The sequence below is a fragment of the Condylura cristata genome, unplaced genomic scaffold (genome assembly GCF_000260355.1).
Source record: "Condylura cristata isolate star-nosed mole 26May11 unplaced genomic scaffold, ConCri1.0 scaffold00021, whole genome shotgun sequence".
Lineage (NCBI taxonomy): Eukaryota > Metazoa > Chordata > Mammalia > Eulipotyphla > Talpidae > Condylura > Condylura cristata.
In genome coordinates, this window is record NW_004567122.1 from 3,364,438 (window position 1) to 3,385,701 (window position 21,264).

Below are 21,264 nucleotides of genomic sequence, written 5' to 3' on the forward strand. Positions count from 1 at the left end.
CTGCAGTGGAGATACTGTCTGACCTTGGGGAAGTACAGGCCAGTGGGGTACCTTGTACAAAAGATAGCTTTTGTCACCGGAATCTCCCCCCAAAACTGAGTGTACACATTTGGATGAGAAATATTCAGCAAATATACACTGAAACCCTATTAAGTTCCAATCACTATATAACAGGGACAACATGAAGGAACTTCCACAACTTAATATTGCCATGGAGATATGTTAAAGTATCACATACATTTTATTCCCATTCAATTATTTTTTCTGGGCCCTTCTTAGTGGTGCAATGGGTTGGAGTGCAGCACTGGGAAGCTGGCTGGAGCCACCTCAGTGCAAGTTCCATTCCCAGCCCTGGAGGTGATCCACATGGCGTGGCAGACCTCTCCTGACCCACCCGCTGCTCCCCTCAGCAGTGTACTTGGTCGATGGCCTGGTCTGCTCCCACTTAGTCACTGGTGAATTCTCATTCTTTCACTGCTACAGATGCATTGAAGGAAATGAACAAAGGAGAATGGGAAAGCAATGGCGGTAAAGTGACATTTAGATGGAAGCGTGGTTCCTGAGGGAGTGACATTCCTGAGGCAGGCCAACATCTGAGGGTGGGGGTTATGCCAGACAGAGGGAAAGTACAGCTGAAAGGAGATAGAGAATTTAGCTTTTGTGGTTGACTTAGACTAGACTAGGTTGGTGGCACTGTTCATGAAGAAACGTGCACTGAAAGGTACTTGGAAGTAGATTCAGTAGGCCTTGACGTGGTTGCTTGTAGGGGGATAAAGTGTGATGTCATCTCACTTATGTCTGGTTTGAACATCTGAGTAGATACTAGTATCATTTTCTGAGTCTGAAAAAAGGAAGTTTTTTTGGTGGGGATGGTGACCCGGAGGCCCCTTACATATATAGCCGCTGCACATGACGAACTACAGTTAGTTGGGCTGTCAAGTTTGGAGATGGGAACCTCAAACTGAAAAGAGAGATCTGCCTCAGAGTCATCAATCAACACATGTTTTCTGAACTCCCTCCTGGAGTCATATACTGCAGAACAGAGACACGGGCTGTTAGGAACTAATGTCTGGGACTGCTGGTGTGAGCATAATTTGATAGGTCTTGGCACATTGAGGTAGGTCATTAGCACAAAGAATTGGAAGTCCTGGGAAGGGACGAGTTCAGTTTGGGAGAGAATGCAGAGAAAGCAAGGAGTGGACCCAGCCCTGAAGGATACCTATTTAGAGGCTTTCAGCCAGAGAAACACAAGTGTTTGAAAGAAGCCATGAGAAGCCATTTTCCCCTCCAAAGTAAAAGAACTTTGTAAACTGTATCAAGTGCTGCTGGGAAACTTGGTAAGAGGAGGACTGAAAGGTGTCTGTGAAATTGGCGACATGGAGGTCACTGGTGACCTCAGCAAGAGTAGTGTCAGTGCTGGTGAAATCCAGACGGGGTGAGTTGAATGAGATGGCAAAATGTTCTCAGAAAGAACCCTGACTCCCGTTCAGGAAAGCATAAAAATGTTAGCTAGGAGGTTCCAGAGTCCAAGCATGGTTGATGTACAAAGGAGAGGGTGAACACAGAGGAGAGATGGCCAAAGGATGGCCAGGGGATGATGGAGTGGTCACTACAGAAGGGGGGGCTCTGAAACAGGTAGTGGGCAGTGCCATACGCGGCAGGAGGTTAGGGGCTTCCTGAGCGACTTCCGTAAGTGAAGACTTACCGTGCCTAACAAAAGGTGTGGTGTGATGACAGACACGGAGGGGTGTGAACCTGTACCTCTGAGTCATACAGCGTTATCACCGCAATAAAAAATAATATAAACAAGAAATAAGGTTTAAAAAAGCTCATAGTGGGATGCTGTAGAAGAGTGGATAAGCTAAACAGTGGATGTTGACAGTGGGAGGTTGGGAAAATTAATCATGGTGTTGGCCATTGATATTAATGATAGCAATGACTATGACATAGTGGTGGTCATTAACAATTATAAATCACTAAAGGTGTCACTTAAAATGTCTCCTTACTTTACACTTAAGCCAGTACATTTCTTTTGTTACCTCTCAATGTATAGAAACACATCCAAACTTACATAGAATTTTTTCTTGAAGTAGAATACAGCCTTTAATGTTAAATCTCCTTTATTATGAACATTCTTAAGTATTAGAGACTCAAGAATGAGTAAATATCCTTTATGAAATGTATACCTCTTTTAGAGATAATTCTGTTGTTTCACAAGCCATGCTAACATACTGAGTTAAATTTTTAAATGGTTTATTTGAAATTTAGAGAATTAACTGGGTTTTATTTGATTATAGTAATATAATCAAAAGTCTTATTTAAATATAAGTGAACCTTTCAAAATAGATGAACACTCTCATCCTATTTTAAATAGTGGCGATTCAGGCTATATGTTGTCTCTCCTATAGGAATAATTTATGACGTGATTGTGGAACCTCCCAGTGTTGGCTCTATGACTGATGAGCATGGACACCAGAGACCAGTAGCTTTCTTGGCCTACAGGTAAAAGAAACCTTTTGGGGTAATTTGCTGGTGGGAAAGAAGGCTGCTGGGGCATGCCTGCTATTTAAAAATACAGTGGGGCCTATGGTGTCCATCTGTTGTTAGACAGGAGGTTTTTTCTTTTTCTTTTCTTTTTTTCTTTTTTAAAGATTTATTTATTTATGCATACAGAGCTGGGGCACAGGTCAGAGGCGCAGGGGGGTGGAGGATTCACCAGAGATAGAGTGGAGGGCAGACAGGCAGATTGAAGAAGTATACTGCTGAGGGGAGCAGCGGGTGGGTCAGGAGAGGTCTGCCGCGCCCTGTGTGTCACCTTCCTGTCCAGGGATTGAACTTGGGCTGCATTGGCTGCGATAGCTTCATAGTGTTGTGCTTTAACCTGTTGCACAACCAGGGAGGGCCCAACGGGAGGTTTTTTTTTTTTAATGCTAAATTCAGAAATGGCATAGAGCGAGTCACATGGAATAAAATATTTCACAGTGATGTCTCTTTGAAGGAAGATGTCAGTATAAAATATTTTTATAAACTATTCTGTGAATTAGCAATCTAGGGGTACCTATTTGTACCCACAGGTACATTCGTTTTAAGGCCTGCTCATTTGTTTAATCCTATTATGTGTCTGCTTTCAAGCTACTCTGATGTGATCAAACCATGTGACTATTTGGCTATTTGAGAAAGAATAAAATCCCCCAATAGAAGACTGGATCAATACAATGTGGTCTGTCCACATACTACTCAGCCATAGGGAAAGATGAAATGCCATTTACGCAGAATGGGGAGCCTGACAGCATTATACATAGTAAAGCAAGTTGAATGACAAAGACTGGACATTTGTATAGTAGATGAATTGATACAGATGAACTGAAATACAGAAACTGCCTGACACATGAAATAAAAAGGGGGCTCGCTGACAGATCCTGATGGCTAGGGGTACTTTTCCCCATGGCCTCATTTGTGCCCTCTGAATTTTGAACCTGGTGCATTATGTTTTGGGCAGTTAGTTAACCGAAAATACATCACATACCTTCTTTACGAGGGCACATCCCTTTAATAGGAAGATTTGCTTTTCGGGGTCCATGAAGTCTGAGAATTTGATGTAAGCTCTGTATTCCTGGAAGAATCACAAAAACAAGAGTCTCATTAGTTATTATCAAACTTCAAGTAATGTGTCTAATCACATTATCTTGAAGGTGACAAGGCAGAATTTGAGTATGAATTTTTAAAGCTAAACTAAAATTTGGGGGGAAAGGTTCATGCATCAAATAGGTTTTTAATACTGAAAATTAAGATGCGTTTGAGTGTTGATTTTACATAGACAGTTGAAGTTTTAGAACATGTTTTGGAATGGAAGTTCGATGAAGAGCCCCATGTCTCTGGTTCTTTGTAGTGTCTCTGAAACTGCGAGCAGTGCTTGATCACAATCTCAATGAGCATCTCTTGAATGAATGAATGAATGAATGAATAAATGAATGAATGAATGAATGAATAAAGAATATCTAGCAATGTAGTCAGTAGTCTTTATAAGGATAAGAGTAAAATACGAGCACAGAAGTGTTTTAGCAGAAATGGGACTCTCAATCTACAGACAAAGTTTGTTGTTTTCGGGAATTTTCACTTACTGTTGTGCGCCACTTTTCTTTTTCAGAGTCAATGGGCAGTACATTATGGAAGGACTCGCATCCAGCTTCCTGTTTACAATGGGAGGTTTAGGTTTCATAATCCTGGACCGATCCAATGCACCAAATATTCCAAAACTCAATAGATTCCTTCTTCTGTTCATTGGATTCGTCTGTGTCCTGTTGAGTTTTTTCATGGCGAGAGTATTCATGAGAATGAAGCTCCCGTAAGTGATTTAGAGTACTTTGTCTAATCAGCAACTTAACTTCTGTTGAAAACTGCTAAAATAATTACCTGGATAACAAAATGTCTTAATTTAAATTAAATTTAGATTTACTCTAATCTTCATTTAAATAGATGAAAAATTCTGAGAACCAAACACATGTGTGAATTGCTCGAGGTTGTCGTTGTTGGCTGTGACAAAATCGAGATCATGAGGTCTCTGGCTTGCCAGATGCATGGTCCTGAGAAAATTCGGGCATTTTGCATTAGTAAAATGGAGAAGCTGTTGCTCTAAACTGTTGTTTTGCCTCATCTGTAACACAGAGGATTACAGTGATAATAACAATGTGAGGGATTATTTTGCAGCTGTTAATTGCTGCAGTTATTTGAAAATTGATATGAAGAAAGCCCATTTAACTTTGGATGAAAAGGAGAGCTCTTGCCTCTCAAGAAGATGGAGAAGTAATTATATATGTGATTAATATTTAACATAATGTATGCATATGTATAAAATCATTTTGATTCAGAAGACAAAATATCTTTGGAGCAAACATACATTAGTTATATGGCAACTGTCATAATCCCACTGGAGGCCATTCATTTGAAATGTGCGCTGGTCTGCACAGACTTCCCTATCCTGATTGTGCCTGGGGGGAGGGTTAGGAGCTGGTAAACTACAGGAACTCTGAGCAAGCACACCATGCAAAGGTTGGTTCTTGGTAAATTCATTTTTCAGGGAATATGTTATAGAGTTCAGCATATGTTAAATATAGAAATAGAGTACGGAGTCTGGTGTTTTTCAAACTTGGCATTCTCTTCTTTCTCGATAAGGCACAATTGAACAAATGCAGGAATGTGTTTAAATTCCATGCGCTGCTTGTTCTGCGGCTTTGCCTGTCCTTGTAATAGCTCTGGGGTAGACTGGCAGGCATCCCCTATAACGTCAGAAGCACTTGTCCCATGGCCCTGCTCCCGCTCCACCTGGCAGGATGGGAAGGGAGAGCACCACGTTCTGTTCCTTGGCAGTTGAATGTCCCTGGGGCTGTACAGCTCCTCACGTCCCTCTGCCAGTGGCTCTTACTGATGGTCTGGGGAAAACTGTCCTGGCTATGGGCTACAGAGTACGAAGACAGTTCTCCAGCTTCCTTAGCTTGTTCTTTATTCTGCCCCTATTGGAAACAAGTCCGCAGAGCCTGGCAAAGTATGCTGGTATAGAAGAAACTGAAGAAGTGTCCCAGAGGGGATACAGAGACTATTAGAAATGAGTGACCCACATACGGGAGCATTTGGGGGCACACACATAACAAAGAGGGCTGTCTGGCCCGTACAGCCAGCTTTGTTCTCACTAAGCCTAGGCTTCACGGCCTTCCTTGGGGTTTTCGGTTTGCTCTGGATTATGTTTATCTGTTAGCTCAGCCATGACTTAGGGAAACAAAGCTAGTCACTGCTTACAAAACAGCTTTGCAAAATATTGGGTTCTTTGGATTGCCTTCGCTTACTTTTATATTGATGTAAACATTTGTCTTCCTGTCCTCATTCCGTAGATCCAAGACTGTTGGCTCAGTCAACAACAGAACATACAGTATCCGCCCAGGGTTTCAGTGCAAACTGTTGAGATGTAGTTACAGCAGAACAGTAGCCTAAAGACAAAAATTGTGTCATCCAGAATGTAAAGTTTTAACAAGAAGGAATTCACACTTCCCTCTGATAGGATTTCTCATCTCCAGCTAACTCCTGGCACCTTGAGTGTAGAGGGGAGAAAACAGTGGGCGCTTTACATACAAAGGGGAAACAACAGTGCTACATCTTCGGGAGTATTTACAGGCCCCAGAGCTGCTGAGGCAGATGTGTGGGTGTGCATTTCACACAGTAGAGCTGCTGGTCACCCCCAGCCAGGAGAGGGGGTGTCTTGTGGCCCTGTCACCTCTGCTGTGCTGTCCTAGCTGCACACACTTTGCCAGATCTTAGGTGAAACAGCAACAGCTATAAAAGGATATTAAAAGCCGCAAGTGACCACAGCTTTTTCTGATCAGATCAGTTCTCCAGTAGTAAGTTCTTTTTCACACACTTTGAACTTTGATGTCTTCAGAGAGCCAAAGGTGTCTTTAAGAAGGAGCAGGCAGATACAGTGAAATGGTACTGTTAGTTCTACATTTCAGGCTGATGTTTTTTGAAAAGCCTGATGTGTCTCCCACTGATAGAATTTTACAAATTTAAGATCAGTGTATTTTCTGGATCATGACAGGGGACTGTATGACTTCTGGAGAAACCACAGTAAATGTCTTGCAACAAATTTATTTTTATTCCCTACCAAGAAGTATATTAGTTTTTATGTCTTTGCTCCCAGCGTGGCATCTTTATTGCATTGTAATATTTCTTAGTGTCCCCTCTAATTTTTCCTAGGTCAGGCCTCTACGCAAGGTTAGCAGCTTTGAACAAGACTGTCCATTTCAGAGTTATCTTCCTTCTCAGTGTGGGTTGACAGTGACCTGTGGGCCTGTAATAAGCTTAGGTCATGCGCTCATCCCAAAGCACGTGTGGTGGTGGGTCACGCTGCAGGCCCAACGTTCTGGTCCATGGTGGGAGCTGCCTGTCCACTGCCATCCCTGCCGGTGTGTCTGGGTCCTGCTGAAGTCTGCTTGGACTTCTTTTCTTACGAGGCTTAGGTCTTAAAGCATGTGAAGTACCAGCACTCCAGTCACAAACAAATGCAGTCTTCAATGTTAATGTATAACCTAGGAGCCTGTTTACTTTTATTCAGTTTGAGGGCTGTGAGAAGTATTGGGGTGTACTGGAGTTGTGTGGAGTTGGCTGTGGGAGACGGACATGCTCCCTGCACTCAGTGTAGAGTGTGGCCAGGCTGAGGGAGCAGAAGGAAGAGGAGGGATGAGCTAGGGAGAGGGTGTTATCTGCACTGAGGGCTGAGCCTTCTGGGGAGGCCAGTGAGTCCAGCTGCAAGAGAGGAGAGTGTCTGCTGTATGCTGGGCATCTGGGTCTCAGCCCTGTGGCACAGCTGTCAACCCCACTTACAGGTGAAGAGCTAAATAAGAGCAGTTAACGTGGCCAAGTGCTTATTACCGTGAGGATCAGTTACTCTAACGTGGCCAAGTGCTTATTACCGTGAGGATCAGTTACTCTGCAGTAGAATTTCACAGTGCTGAAGACCCTTTCTGGTAACCCCCCCGTACAGGTGAGGAAAGTGAGGGAGGTTTGCCCAGGCTCCCCCAGTGGCTTCAGAAGGGTCACTGGAGACTGCATGAATTGAGCCCTTCTCAGTGTGATGGTTTTACAAAATTACTGTCTTCTTTCCCCTGGGATACTGTAGATCCTTAATAGGAGGTTGCAGGTGTTTATGGCAAAAGAAAGTAACTTGGAACTTTATAAAACCAAACTTAAGGTTTTAATTCAGAGGGGAGTTCAGGAAATGGGATAGTAAGAGGGTCTCCTCTTTGATTCACATGAAGTTTGACCCTCTCAGCAGCTCCAGCAAACACCCTTCTGTTTGCTGAGTCTCGGGGCTCAGGGCAGGACGGCTCCTGCTTCTCCCTTCTCCTTCAATAATACTGGGATTTCGGAAAGTCCAGAATTTCTTCTTTCCATAAAAAGATTTATTATTTTTGTTGCAATGGTGAGAGTCCAAAGGAAATTCTGACTTTTAAGTCCAAGGTAACATTTCTTCTTTTTTTTTTTTTTTCCATTCTGTGTCGTTTGCTTGTTGCGCATGTTGGTTTGTATCTTTATTCTTGGATGGGGAAGAGGCAGTAAGATTGAGGCCCAGTAATGTATGGGGTCCAAGTAAGGGTTGTAACGAACAAGTCCACATTTAAATTGTTTGATTATCACCTGATTATGAAATTTGGGCACTTTGAAGGAAACACTGCTTCCTGATTTTCACCCTTTGTGTTTACCAAATGTATTTCTGCAGTGGCTATCTGATGGGTTAGAGTGCCTTTTGAGAAGAAATCAGTGGAGACTGGATTTGTTCCTGCTAGTGAAATTTTAAAGGCTCTACCAATCCTCTATGAAATGTGGAAAAGGATGAAAAACAGCAGAAAAGAAGCATCTAGTGAAGCCACAGGAAGAACATTAAAGCTTGAACTCGACGGTCTTGGTGTCAGAGAGCAAAGCTCATCACAGTGTTTTTCCTGATGACCTCGCTTGATGTACCAACAATGTCAAGTGGCAGTTTCTCCTTAGTTTTCTCATTCTTAAAGAAAAAAAAAACTCCATTTCTAAAACTATAATATTGAATAAAGGTATTATTTTTTACAACCCTCCCTTAACACTTTTTGGAGATGACACTTCTGATTTTCGGAAATGAAGGTCAAATCAGGAGGTGGGCGCCCCTCGGCTGAGGCCCCGGACTGCTCAGCTTTCTCTCTGGTGCTTTGCCTTTAAACCTGTGTGACCATACGTCCTTCAGACTGGTGTGTGAGACACTGTTTCCTGAACAACACGATGTATGAAAGGAGCAGAAATAAATGATTTTTCTAGTTAGCACCTCTTGTATTTGTTTTGTAATTGTCTGATGGTATCAAACTTTTACTCTTCCTTATTTAGTTCCGTCCTGTAACTTGAGTTTTATCTAAAACCTCCTGACCAGCCTAGTCTCCCTTAAGTTCTTCTGCCTAGACCTTTTGGTCCCCCCAGCTCCTTAATTTTTTTCTAAGAGCTTTAGGTTAACATTAACATTTTTTTCTCCGGTGAAATTTTTCTTTCTAATTCCAAAGCTGATTTAGATGTAGCCCTTCATTAAGTTTGAAAATTCACTGAAAAAGTTTTGAGTACCTATTCTATCCCTGGCAGCCATGAGGATTGGGGTGAGAGGAGAATATGGGTAAGACACCCGCTTTATCTTCTTAAGTTCTGGTAGAGAACAAGATAAAGAAAAGATAAAGCACGTTTATAAGATGTCAGATACTGGTCAGTGCTGAGACATCACGCAGGGTCAGCTAATGGGCTGTCTGGTAGGGAGGAGAGATCTGAGGACAGAAGCTTTTACTCCAAAGCTCTAAAAACAGAAAACTATACTTGCATGAGCTCACTGAATGCAAAAGCTTCCTTTAGCTCACTCGTATTTTTTGTCACTTGGCCACATGTAAGGTTTTGGTTAACCTAGATAGACGGTAACAGGTCAGCTGTTCCACGTGACTGACAGTGGGCAGTTCTGCGAGCCGCCAACAGAGGGCACCGGGGCAGCGTGGCCGAGGCCCTGAGCCCTGGGTAAAGGATCTCGCGGCTGAAGAAGAGGCAGAAAAAGCCCTGTTTTGCCGAGGCTGCTGCCCGCAGAGGCATGGAAAGCAGAAAGGGTTCCACTGAACTCGGGGATCCCACGGGGAAAGTTTCAGGCAAAAAGCAGAGTGCCCAGTGGTTTCTAGCCACACACAATGACATGCGAGCCAGGCTAGAGATTTTTTTAAGCCTGGTTTAGAGAAATAGCCTTTGAGCGGTCTTTCTAGGAAGTATAATGAGGCTTGTCTTTTAAAACCCAGTTTATGCAAGAAATGTTCCACACGATTTTAAAAAAGGCTTCGTGGTTAAGGTGATAAGACGCACAGCATCTGCGTCTCCCTGGTGATTGCATCTGCTGCACTGCCTGCTTTCAGTGGACAAAGCTTTCACGTGCTGTCCCTGGGTTCTCTGCCAGCTCAGGGCAGCCCCTGGGGCCGCGAGATGAATATAGGTGCAAGCACCGGTCTCCTTGCCCTGGCTCCAATTTTGGGGTCCTGCTGCTGGACCACAGCGATCTCATCCTGGGTGGGTTGTCGTGACTCCCATGTTCAGAGAGAAGGATAATCCAGACAGGGAACCTCACATTTGTTGGATTCCAGGGCCTTTTACCTTGTCCTTTGAGAGCAGGGCGCAGTGCGAAAGGTGAGCTTCCGCGCAAAGCAGTCAAGCCTGCGGCCTGCCTCGGCCACTACTTTGCAGGCCAGCTCCAAGTGAACTGTTTGATTTTAATTTTTAATTTTCCCACTTCTAGTTGCGAATCTACCAGTACTACAGATTACGGGCCGGCTATCGCTAACACCTTTCCCTCAGAACCTGGCTGGTTTTCGGCCAGTGCATTTCTCTGGGCAATGGCTGCCCGCGTGGCGTCTGCCGGCAGAGGGCGCTCTGACCGAGACCTGGCGAGCAGCGCCAGCCGGCGCCCGGACCCTGCTGCTGTGCCAGCTTTAGGCAGCTCTGCCCTTAGGGGATGGTTTTCAGGGCGGCTGAGGCGTGAGGGGCCCAGGGGCCACTTTACCGACAAGAAACCTTTCCCTGGGAAACCGGACTGGGGGAAGAATAAGCCATCTCCCCACCCGAAGGACCATGGTCTGAGGCCTGGCGTTTGTGACTAGCAGCCCTGGGCACCTTGCGGACCCCATTTCTGTATGGCATCTCCCGGGGCCTTCATAATCTCCCAGGAACTGAGGGGCTAGAAATGTATCTGGTCATGGCTATGGTGATGACAGGATCCAGAAGCCGGGTAAGTTCAGTAACCTTTTCAATCTGTACCTAATTACTTTACATTTAATACTTAAAATCTTGTCTCTATGAACAGTACTAATACAAATACCATCTCCCACCCCCAATAACTGATGCTCCAAAACAGGAAACAGAAGCATCCAGAGGTTGCCATAACTTCGTGTTTCCAAAGCTGTCATGTAGCTTTCTAATACTTATTATTTCTGATATCACCCATATCAATGCACTGTTTTCTAAACAACCATATCCAGTAATAGGGTTGTATTAGTGAACTTTAACTTTTCTAAGGAAGAAATATCTCAAGACAGGAGCTGCACTTTGGCTGGCAATACCACTTCTGACTGTTCAACAACCCAGTAAAAGTTCACCAAATATTTAAGTAACCTTTCAGAGGGAGGCCAGGACAAGTGGCTGGTTCTCTCATGACTGTGAGCGCACGTGTCGTTCCTGAAGGTCACATTCCACGGGTGTCAGCACCTCTGTTCTCAGGTGTCCGGAGGTTGAGTGACCCCGGTGGCTGTGTCACTGCTTTGCACCATGCTCCTTGTGCCTGGTCAGCACTCTGAGGAGGGCAGGTGGCCCCGAAACGGTGAATCCTCACCAAACCTCTGGGTCTCTGGGTCCAGCCCAGGCCAGCCTGCTTCTTCATTTCTCTTCCTCCTCCCCCCCTCCCTGCAAATGTCACATAAACTTTGTTACTAAAGTAAACTTTTAATAAGGAAATGGCGTGTATCGTGAGAGGGCAGGTCGTTCTCCTTGTCATTCAAGTTCGTCCTGGATCTCTTCCGTGGAGCATGTTAATCAGTGCTCTGGACAGAGGAGTAAACAGGGAGGAAAGTGCTGATTCACCAGCCTTAGTACAGCACTCTGTCTGTTAGGGCTTTTAACCTGCTTCAGCTGTAATTCTTGTCCTTAGAGGGTTTTCTTTTAATAGCCAAAGGTTTGTTGTTCCAGGAAGTATAGATACTAAAGTCAGCCCATGTTTATTGAGTGCACACACTGGGCCCTCATTGTTCACATGCTAACTTGCTGCATTCTCATTGTGAAGGTATGATATAGTGCCATTAGGTTTGTTCCGTGGATGAGGAGACTAGGCTCAGAGAGGTCAAGTCACTTTTCAAAGGTTGCACAGCCCCTAGGTGATATGTCTACAGTGTGCCTCCACAGCTTCTGCCCTTAACTGTGCTAGAGTACTTCAGCAACACGTCCTTATTTGACCTCAAAGGAGAAGGAATCACTATATATATATAATACCTAGGATTAAACTTATTTACTGAGCAAATATTTAAAGAATGCTACTGTCAAATATCCTCCCAGATGTTGGTGATATAACAGTTAATAACATTCTCATCCTCATGGAGATTATATTCTAGAGAGGAGGCAGAACCAAACAAAGATATGTGTGTGGGCCTCCCTGGTGGTGCAGCAGGTTAAAGCACAGCACTAAGAAGCTAAAGCCACTTCCCCATGAGTTCGATCCCCGCCTGCCCCAGAGGTGACCCACAGGGCGAGGCAGACCTCTCCTGACCCATCCGCTGCTCCCCTCAGCAGTGTACTTGGTCAATCTGCCTGTTCTGCTCCCCACTCTGTCTCTGGTGAATCCTCTCACCCTCCACATCTCTGGCCTGTACCCCAGTTCTATATGAATAAATAAATAAAAAATCTTTAAAAAAAAGTGTGCGTCAGGTTGACAAGTATCAGGAAGGAAAATGAACTGAGCACAAAAGGGTAAATTCTCAATAAACACTGCATGTTTTTCTCACCACCATTCCCACTGAGGTCCAGGGGAGCCACCAGATCCATGGCCAGCTGAGCTCTGAATGCATTTAAAACCTTGATGTATGTGAGATTATGGTTCAGAGGAAGGGGAGGGTCATTCACAACAAATTGAGAGCGTATACTCAGTCTGGTGTTTCTGTGTTAAATCCCTTAAGCATTTCTGTAGATTGGGTATTTCTAGCCCAGGTTACAAACACAAAACTGAAAAAGATGAATCATTTCTTTGCGACTTCATGCATGTTCAAAGTTCTATGATATTTCCCATGATGCTTTTCTCATGGAACAGTTTAGAGACTAACGGGTTGGGAAGTGTGTGTCTAGACAGTCGTGAGGCTGCTGTTCGCAGTGTCCCCTCCTGGCCTGGTGTTCAGGGCCAGGCCTCTCTGTCTGTCAGTCCACAGCTCAGCTGCCCTGATCTGCAAATGCTGCTCAGCCCTGTCAACCTTGTTAACAGACTAACGCCCCCCCCCCAAGGCTGGCCTGAAATACATTTGCTTATGGAAGTGATAATCATACTTTTTTCCCTGGCAGTTGTCAGCAAAAGGCAAAGCAGACAGAGAATAAAAGTAACAGAAGCAGACAGGGAAAAGGAGTGGTGGAGCCGATAAAACAATTCAACACTGGGCCTGTGGCTACGGGCCTGCCAGTGTCTTGGGTGACCGCACACAGCCCATTCTTCACCTGGAAGAGGACTTCCTGCCACTCCCTCTGGCTCTGAGGACATGCCCTTATGCTGACAGCTGCGTGCTTAGTTGGCCATGACGGGAGTGTCCACTCGAGCTGTGTCCAGGTGGGGAGGGTGGAGCACTGAGCACACAATGTGCTGTTCTGCCCATCCCTTTGTTCTAGACTTGGAACAACTTGGAATCTGAGCCTCCAAAAAAGTAATCAATGCCAAAGTGTGACGGGTTTCAACATCCTGACAAGACCTAGGTTTGGAGTTTGCTTCAGAGTTCTGCAGCCACTTTGGAACCTCCTTAGAAAAAAAGTTTGGGTGATTCCAGGATTTGTGTCATCAGGCCTCCTGGCTACGTAGGTCCTTTGCAACCAGCAGGTGAATGATCGTGGGATGAGGAGGGATAGGTCAGCACCATGTCACCATTTCAGGCCTGGAGAGCAGGGAGGCTGGCTGGGAAAATACCAGAAATAGCTGCAAGAATCAATCCATTCACTGGATAGGTCTCCACAAGGGGTCCTATTGAATGACAGAGGGGTGACCTGACAGGGGACATGTGTGGGGGACAGTTACCTCTCAGGGCCCTGACTGCCTCAGCTGTGGAGGGGGGCACACTTCTGGGCCAGGTGGCCTTTCTAAATCCAGGGCCGGAAGGGCCAATTATCCGAAGTGGATGACCAACAGGCACTCGAGTGCCCGGTCCTATCTGGTGCTACTTTGTCTGGTATCACCACAAAGGGAGACAGAGGGAGTTCCTGGGCTGAGCTGAATGGTGTGACTCTGGAGTGTGTGACATTTTAAGAAAACCTGCTATTTTTAACGAAGCATTGCTGACCCTCACGACAAATGAAGGTAGCATGTGATGTCCTGGGGAAGCCAGGCCTCGGTGGGGGTGGGAGGGCGCCCCCAGTCACTGGACTGCCAGGCAATTTCCCTTCTAGCCAGCACCTTCTCAGCCTCCCGAGCTCACTCCCCCTGCAGGCACCAAGCTCTCTGCCCAGCATCCCTGGCTCCTGGTCCACTCCTGGGCATGTAATATTGTGCCGTTACTCGCCCTTCCCTTCTAGACCAAGCTCCTCAAAGGCAAGAACTGGGCCGCATTTGTTCTTGCCTTCATTACCCTGCGCTTGAATCTTGGAGTGCTACCAACTTCCGCTGAATGAAACAGCGCACTGTACTTCCAGGTTTATGTCCAGGCAGGAGCAGAAGCAGCAACGTCTCCTTATAGCCAGTTCCCGGATGAGCTATGAAGTCATTACTAAGTGGATTTGGGAATGAAACTAGGAAGCAAACCCAGTAAGACAGAGAACGATAACCTAGTACAATATTGGAAATCGGACAAAATCCTATTTGCCTCTGTTGCTTAGCTGCCAGCCCAGGCAGGACAAAGTCTTCTGGTGGAGAGTGGTCCTCTGCGCTCCTGCTCAGTCAGCTGCCCTGGCTACACCAGAGGATGCTGCCCCTTCCCGGTGCTGCAGGACCGAGGCGAGGACCCTGTGTCGGGGCTCATCAACCCGGACAACATGCACAGATGCCTTAATTCAGTCATTCAGCAAATAGTTATAGTGGGCACTTTCTATTTTACAGACATCGTTCTAGGCACTGAGTAAGACAGTAAAGACACAGATCTATTTACGATACAGGCAGGTGAGTAGAAAGAAGAATCCAGGTAGAAAAGAGGGATATGTATTTGGTGATAGAGGGTTATGTATTTGGCAATTTATGGTAGGATGGACAATATCAGCCTTACAGAGATGTGAACTCTTCAACATGGAAATGGGGGTGATGCAAGAAATGGGGGGAGAGTATGCGGAGCAGTGCCACTCCTGACAGATGACAGTGGCTTGGATGAGGCCGAGGGGCCCAGGGGTACCGACGGGGGAGCCAGAGGAGCCAGGCGACAATGAGCCAAGGGAGAAAGCATTTTACGGGTGTAGGCTCCTATGAGCTGGACACTCATGGGCAACTGTGACCTATTTGCTATCCACAAATCACAGCAGAACAGTCCTTGCCTGCCTGCGGAGTAGAGCTCCTATCTGGACTCGAGGCAGGCCCAGGGACGCGTCGGCGCTGCTGACCTGATTACATGACTATCTCTGTGGCGGTCTTGGGATAACTGCTGGTGATAACGTCACTCACATGGTCACGATAACCCCTTCCCTTCCCTTTGTAAAACTTTGTGCCCCATTCCTGTCCTACCCTCTGGATCCTGTTCTTCATATCATTGTCACATGATCAGCTTTTACTATCCTGTATGCTTTCAATAAATGGCACAAGCACCTCTCTCAAGCAGCAGAGTCTTGCTTTGCTAACCTGTTCCACATCTGCTATATCCCTCCTCCCCTTCCTGCCGCAAAGCAGCAATGAAGATCCTGTCACAACACAAGGGGGAGAGACCCACAGTGTCAGATACCCCTCCCAGGCAAGTGAGAGGAGGAGGACCTAGAAATGACCGGCAGGTGGAGCGATGTGGAGGCCAGCGGTGACCTTGACAAGAGCAGTGTCAAGGAGAGTGTGGGGGGAAACCTGTTGGGAGGTGCTTGCGATGGACTGGGGCAAGACAGGTTGGGCCAGTGGGTGCAGGTGATAGAAGGATGGGGAGACCGGAGTACCAGCTCACAGGGCCAGGTGGGTCTAGCCGGTTCTGAAGGATGGCAGACAAGCAGGATGCATGGAAGTGAGTGTGACTCACAGGAGACACAAACGGATGGTGGAAATGGCAGAAATGGAGAACAGTGGGCAGTGCCCTGAAGTGGGACATGGTGATGGGAGGTGCTTCGCGTGGACTCAGCAGACCAGGAATTGAGAGTCCACTGATTGAGTGAGGATGGATGAGGTGAGATTTCAGAGCAAAAGAAAAAAACCGAAACAACTGGCAAAAGGGCCAACTCTCGACATGTCAGGGAGTTTATTGGACAGAGCAGTAGTCCATGGTGAACTTCAAGCACAGATGGGGTAAGATTTGTGAGGATGTGTAAGGGGAAGTCAGGTGTTCGGAACACCAGGTATTCCAGGGCTGCAAGGATGGTGGCCTGTTCCTTTCTCAAGTCTAATGTTTATTCTTTCAGAAACTTCCACTGGGAAGGATTTTTGGCATTATACTAATGCGTTATAGTAGTGTAAATTTCATGCATATATATGCATAAATACATATCAGTACTCATATTTATACATATATACCCAAATTTACATAAAGGCTTCAGAATTCCATCTCATCAAGATAATCAATCACAGGTTTAACAAAACTCAAAAGACAAAGAAACTGAATTCCCAGCAATTTGAACAATGGAAAGGAGGAATTTTTATCTACAGCCTGAGGGGAAGGTCTGCCATTTTAGAAGCACTGCAAGTCCTCAATAATCCTGAAAGAATAATATTCATATGCTCTCAGCACTCAGGGAACTGCTGGGAAATCGCCTCATTAACCTTTATAACCCCCTTGTGGGGTCTGCCGGGACCTGATGAGATTTCCATCCTCTGAGGCGGGCAAATGGAGACAGGGAGGCTTGAGGGACAGAGACGCAGCTCACGGATAAGTAAATCTAGTGTTGAGTCCTGTGGGAGTCACCGGTTAAGGGCATAAGAATGAATTCAAGTCTATTAATCACCTTCAAATGAACCAGTCTCTGTTACCGTGGGTCAGAGATCTCAAGAACAGCACGTCAGGCTGTAAGAAAAGATGAGAGGGAGAAGGGCGTGGATTTTCGTGAGTGCTTTCTATGTAGGACTTTTAAACGTTTTAAAAGCAAGGACACAGGCCCTCCCTGGTGGTGCAGTGGGTTAAAGCACAGCACTAAGAAGCTTAAGCCACTTCCCATGAGTTCGATCCCCACCTGCCCCGGAGGTGACCACATGGCGTGGCAGACCTCTCCTGACCCGCCCGCTGCTCCTCTCAGCAGTGAACTTTGTCGATCTCTCTGTTCTGTTCCCCACTCTGTCCCTGGTGAATCCTCTCACCCTCCGCATCTCTGGCCTATAACCCAGTTCTGTATAAATAAATAAATCTTAAAAAAAAAAAAAAAAGCAAGGACTGAGAAGCAAGGGCCCATCCCTGCGAGCAAGTCCTAGAAGAGACTACTTGTACGCTGAACAGGACCAGGCATTCTGACGCTGCCAAAAGTGTGGGGAGGAGAATGTGGCAAAGCAGAAGCTTCTTATGACAAGCATGAGAAGGAAGAAGGAAACGCTGTAAAATTGGAAATCTGGAAAAGCTATTCATCCTATGATCTTGAGCCCAGTGTGATAGGAAGAATTCATAATCTCCAAAAACTGGCCTTCCTGGTGGGACCCCTGGGTGGCCTCCTGTTAATAACAAGCAGCACCTAACACTGGACACACATTTATATCCTCCCAGCGCTGCTCTTAGCACTGCCCTTATCACACAACCTGTGATAGATGAATGGTATCGCACATCCAGTGATGAGTAGGCCTGACGGGAAAGTCACCTGCCCAGAGTCAGCCTACCTAGCCTACTCACCCACCTCAGGGATTTATGAACTGTCTGCTGTTGTGAACAGGGGCCGAGTAGGTGCTGAGTAATGAAGGACCCGGAGAGGACCTGGCCCGGCAAGCCCATGTCAGGGTGAGGCTCAGGCAATGCTCATGGAACCCTAGAGCCTCTGATGCCCTCCACCCTTGCAGATCATCTTTTCTTCCTGGTTTTTCTTTGGGCCTCCCCCACCCCCAGACCGCTGATTCCATCCTGTCTCCAGCCCTCCAGGTGGCTCCTTCACCTACTGAGACCGTCCCCACAACACTGGAGGGGCTGTTTCCAGTACACTTCACCTGGTTGGGGGCACCAAGGTCAACAGAGGTGGACCCTAATGTGACATGAAAGAATGCAAGCTACTCAGATGTAAGATCATCTCGGTGGGCGAAAGAACCACCCAAAGGGCTGCAGGCAGGATGAAGGCAAAGGGAATTTACTTCGCCCTGGCTTCAGCCCTCCTTCCCGCCAGGTCCTCACAAGGTCCTTTAGCTGATAGATAAAAAAAAAAAAAAAAAAAAAAAAAAATCACCTTCTTTTAAAATCAGAGATGCCTGTCTTAAGGCACAGCTAAGGGGATTTGGTCTCTTTTTCTCTACTGTCCTATCTGGCGTTCATTTGTTTGCTTGCCCATGTGGGGGAATGATCCCTGAGAACGACAGCACACTTTTTTCAGTTGAAGTTCTAGGATCTGCGCCTGCCCTCAGCCCTCTCGCTGCGCTTTCCCTATCTGAAAGCCCACACTGTTATGGTGGCATCATTTACCCTTGCAGTGCGACTCTGCACACTAGGACCAGCTGGCAGGGATGAGGCAGAACATGTCCTCAGGTATGTCTTTGTCACTTCTTAATGCTAGTGGCCTCGGCGTTACTGACAAGTCCTTCAATGGGACGAAACCCACTAGGTCCTCAGCCTTGTACCACTTGAACGAGGAAGGCTTTTCATGAGCTAGTTGTATGTAGAACACCTGATGTAAGTGGGGCCAAGGTAGGGAGCTTGTCGAGATGACAACCACACAAAATGATATCCACAGACACAGGTCTTTGCTATCCTTTTCTCCCACCCACATCTATGAAGACAACAATAGGAATGATTTCATGATGGCCTACCACAGCCCAGTAATTCTACTAAGCATTACACACACACACACACACACACACACACAGAGTCACACAGCACAAAAGTGGCCTTGAGGGAACTCCTCATGCTCAAGGAGTTCCCTGTCTAACACGGCAAGGCTGTGAGCTCCCGCCCTCCCCAGCCTGGTGCTTCCTGCACTCCCGCCCTGTGCAAAGCCCACCTACTTTCTACTGGTGATAAAGATGGAAACACTCAGCCCCAGGCTCCCACCCCCTCCTGGAGGAGACTTTCACAGCAGATGCTCACTGAAAGCAGTGAAAGCTTCACTCATCTGTTACAGTAATTACATTTATTTTCTGGAAACCCTTCTATGTCCCATGGGCTGCAGGGAGAGACACATTCCTGCTCTGGATGTCATGTGGGAGCATGATCCCAGCCCCTAGTCACTGAAGCCAGCCCCAGCCCCCACTTCTGCACCACCACCACCACCCCCACACACCTCCCTACAAATACTGCAAAGCCTCCCTTCTGGGGGCCCACCACCCCGGGTGCTGACAATGAGAAGAAAATGGTTCACAAAACTTCCACCGGCTTCCAAAATTTCAAACTTTAGAGCCCTCCCTGGTGGCGCAACAGGTTAAAGCGCAGCACTACAAAGTGCTCTGCGGCTACTGCAGCACGAGTTCAATCCCCAGCCAGGGAGCTGGCCCTCCTGACATGGCAGACCTCTCCTGACCCGCCAGCTGCTCCCCTCAGCAGTGTATTTCAGTTAGTCTGGTCTGTCTGTTCTGCTCCTCACTCTGTCTCTGGTGAATCCTCTCACTACCTCCCCATACCTCTGTCCTATACCCTGATTCTTATATGTATACAAAATTTAAAAATCTTTAATATAAACTAAAATTTCAAACTTGAATCCTTTCTAGAGTGTTTCTCTCTGCTTATCCTCTCCTCTCCTCATCCACTAGACCAGGAACTTTATACAGGAGGGTTTTGTGCTCCGATCTCTTGGATTGTTGCCACATTCTGTCTGATGGGTGTGAAGTTCCCCTAGGATGAACGATCTCAGAAGGGACCCTGTGTCTGCGGTCCTGCTGTGTCCCCAATGCCTGGTGTATGGTAGCATCTCAGCAACTGTCTGCTGAATGAATGGTCGGATTCCACTACATTGAAGCAAAAGTCACAAACTACCATAGCACCTTGGCCCTGGGATATTTAGGAATTTTGCAAGTAGAGATTACTAAAGATTAGATCTGCAAAAGAGAATCTACATTGCAGGAGCCTGGGGATATGCATTTCTAATAAAAACACAACATGCATCTTAGCATTAGGCACATTTTGGAAATGAGATCTGGGGGTTTGATTAAATATGTTTCACCTGGTCCAGCCTCTGTAAGAGTAGTTTTCCCTTTGTGCCTTAACACGCATTTATTGAGCAGCTACTACAGCATTTCCAGGTCGATGCCAGGCATTCATCTTTGTCCTGCTATGGAATGTTGTTGCCTTGATTCCCGAACTGTCTTGAGGGGAATTCTTTCACTTATTCATTCATTGAACAAACACATATTAAAAGTCCAGCATAGGCCATTTGTGCCCAAATATGTTTGGTTGAAGGAGGAAATACTGAAGTTACGTCTCTGCTATTTGCACAGGAGTTGACATGCGATTTATGCTGTTGGGAGAGAACTGGACAGGAAGGAGCAGCAGAAAAAGATGCGGCTTGGCCCTCTGTGGGTATTATGATTGTGCTCTGGCAGTAAACTGACTCCAAGGGACTGTCCTGTTCCTTCTTGACCACAAATGCAGTTAGATACAATATTATGTGCCACAGGGGTATGGCAATCATTACTGTCTCACTACAGAGATGTCCGGGGTGACAGTCTGTAACTAACCATGCTTTTTTCCAGTGTGTGCAGGAAGACTAATTTAATCTCCAGCTCTGTTTTCCTCTTGCCAGCCTGCCCAGGACATCTTAGATGGAATCCTTGCTAGTCAGTTGTATTTAGTAAGTAGAGCCGTCATGACAATTGGAATGGCAGGCTTGACCCTCTGCTGTTTTAAGTCTTAGTGGAGGCTTTTAGTCATGGATGTCAAAACCAAGTGAAATAGATGTGAGGACAGGAATGATCCTCTGGCTGGTGATGTCTTTTGGAAGGTGATGTTTCTGTTGCTGGTGTCTGGGCCACCTTGGTGGCTGGGTGGAATAATACAGCCCCTGCCCCATCCTTGGCATCCCACTGCAGGCTGGCCCCTTCCCTTCCTTCCCACGCCCAACATTTAGGCTTGCTATTATCAGCCCTTTGACATCCAAGAGGAAGAAAATCTGACAAACAACATGTGCAGTATATCCCTTAATTTTTTTAAGTATTGTGTCACAGAGGCCATGATGATTACTCAATCATTATTACTCAATCATAATTACTCAATTGTTAAA

At 46.2% G+C, this 21,264-nt stretch overlaps 1 protein-coding gene across 1 annotated transcript; it reads left to right on the forward strand.

Moving 5' to 3' along the window:
* Nucleotides 1–1,376: 1,376 nt before the first annotated feature.
* OSTC (oligosaccharyltransferase complex subunit (non-catalytic)) lies at nt 1,377–8,841 on the forward strand. The gene is made up of 4 exons (XM_004686468.2): nt 1,377–1,419; nt 2,409–2,502; nt 4,148–4,345; nt 8,267–8,841. The coding sequence occupies exons 1-4, from the start codon at nt 1,377–1,379 to the stop codon at nt 8,283–8,285; spliced, it is 354 nt and encodes a 117-aa protein (XP_004686525.1). The 3' UTR covers nt 8,286–8,841.
* Nucleotides 8,842–21,264: the final 12,423 nt, after the last annotated feature.

What these genes read in the sequence shown, in the direction of transcription:
- OSTC (XM_004686468.2), top strand. Translation starts at nt 1,377, where the DNA reads ATGGAGGTCACTGGTGACCTCAGCAAGAGTAGTGTCAGTGCTG. An exon ending in CAAGAGTAGTGTCAGTGCTG is followed by an intron (nt 1,420 to 2,408) that starts GTGAAATCCAGA and finishes TCTCTCCTATAG; the next exon opens with GAATAATTTATGACGTGATT. An exon ending in GTAGCTTTCTTGGCCTACAG is followed by an intron (nt 2,503 to 4,147) that starts GTAAAAGAAACC and finishes TTTCTTTTTCAG; the next exon opens with AGTCAATGGGCAGTACATTA.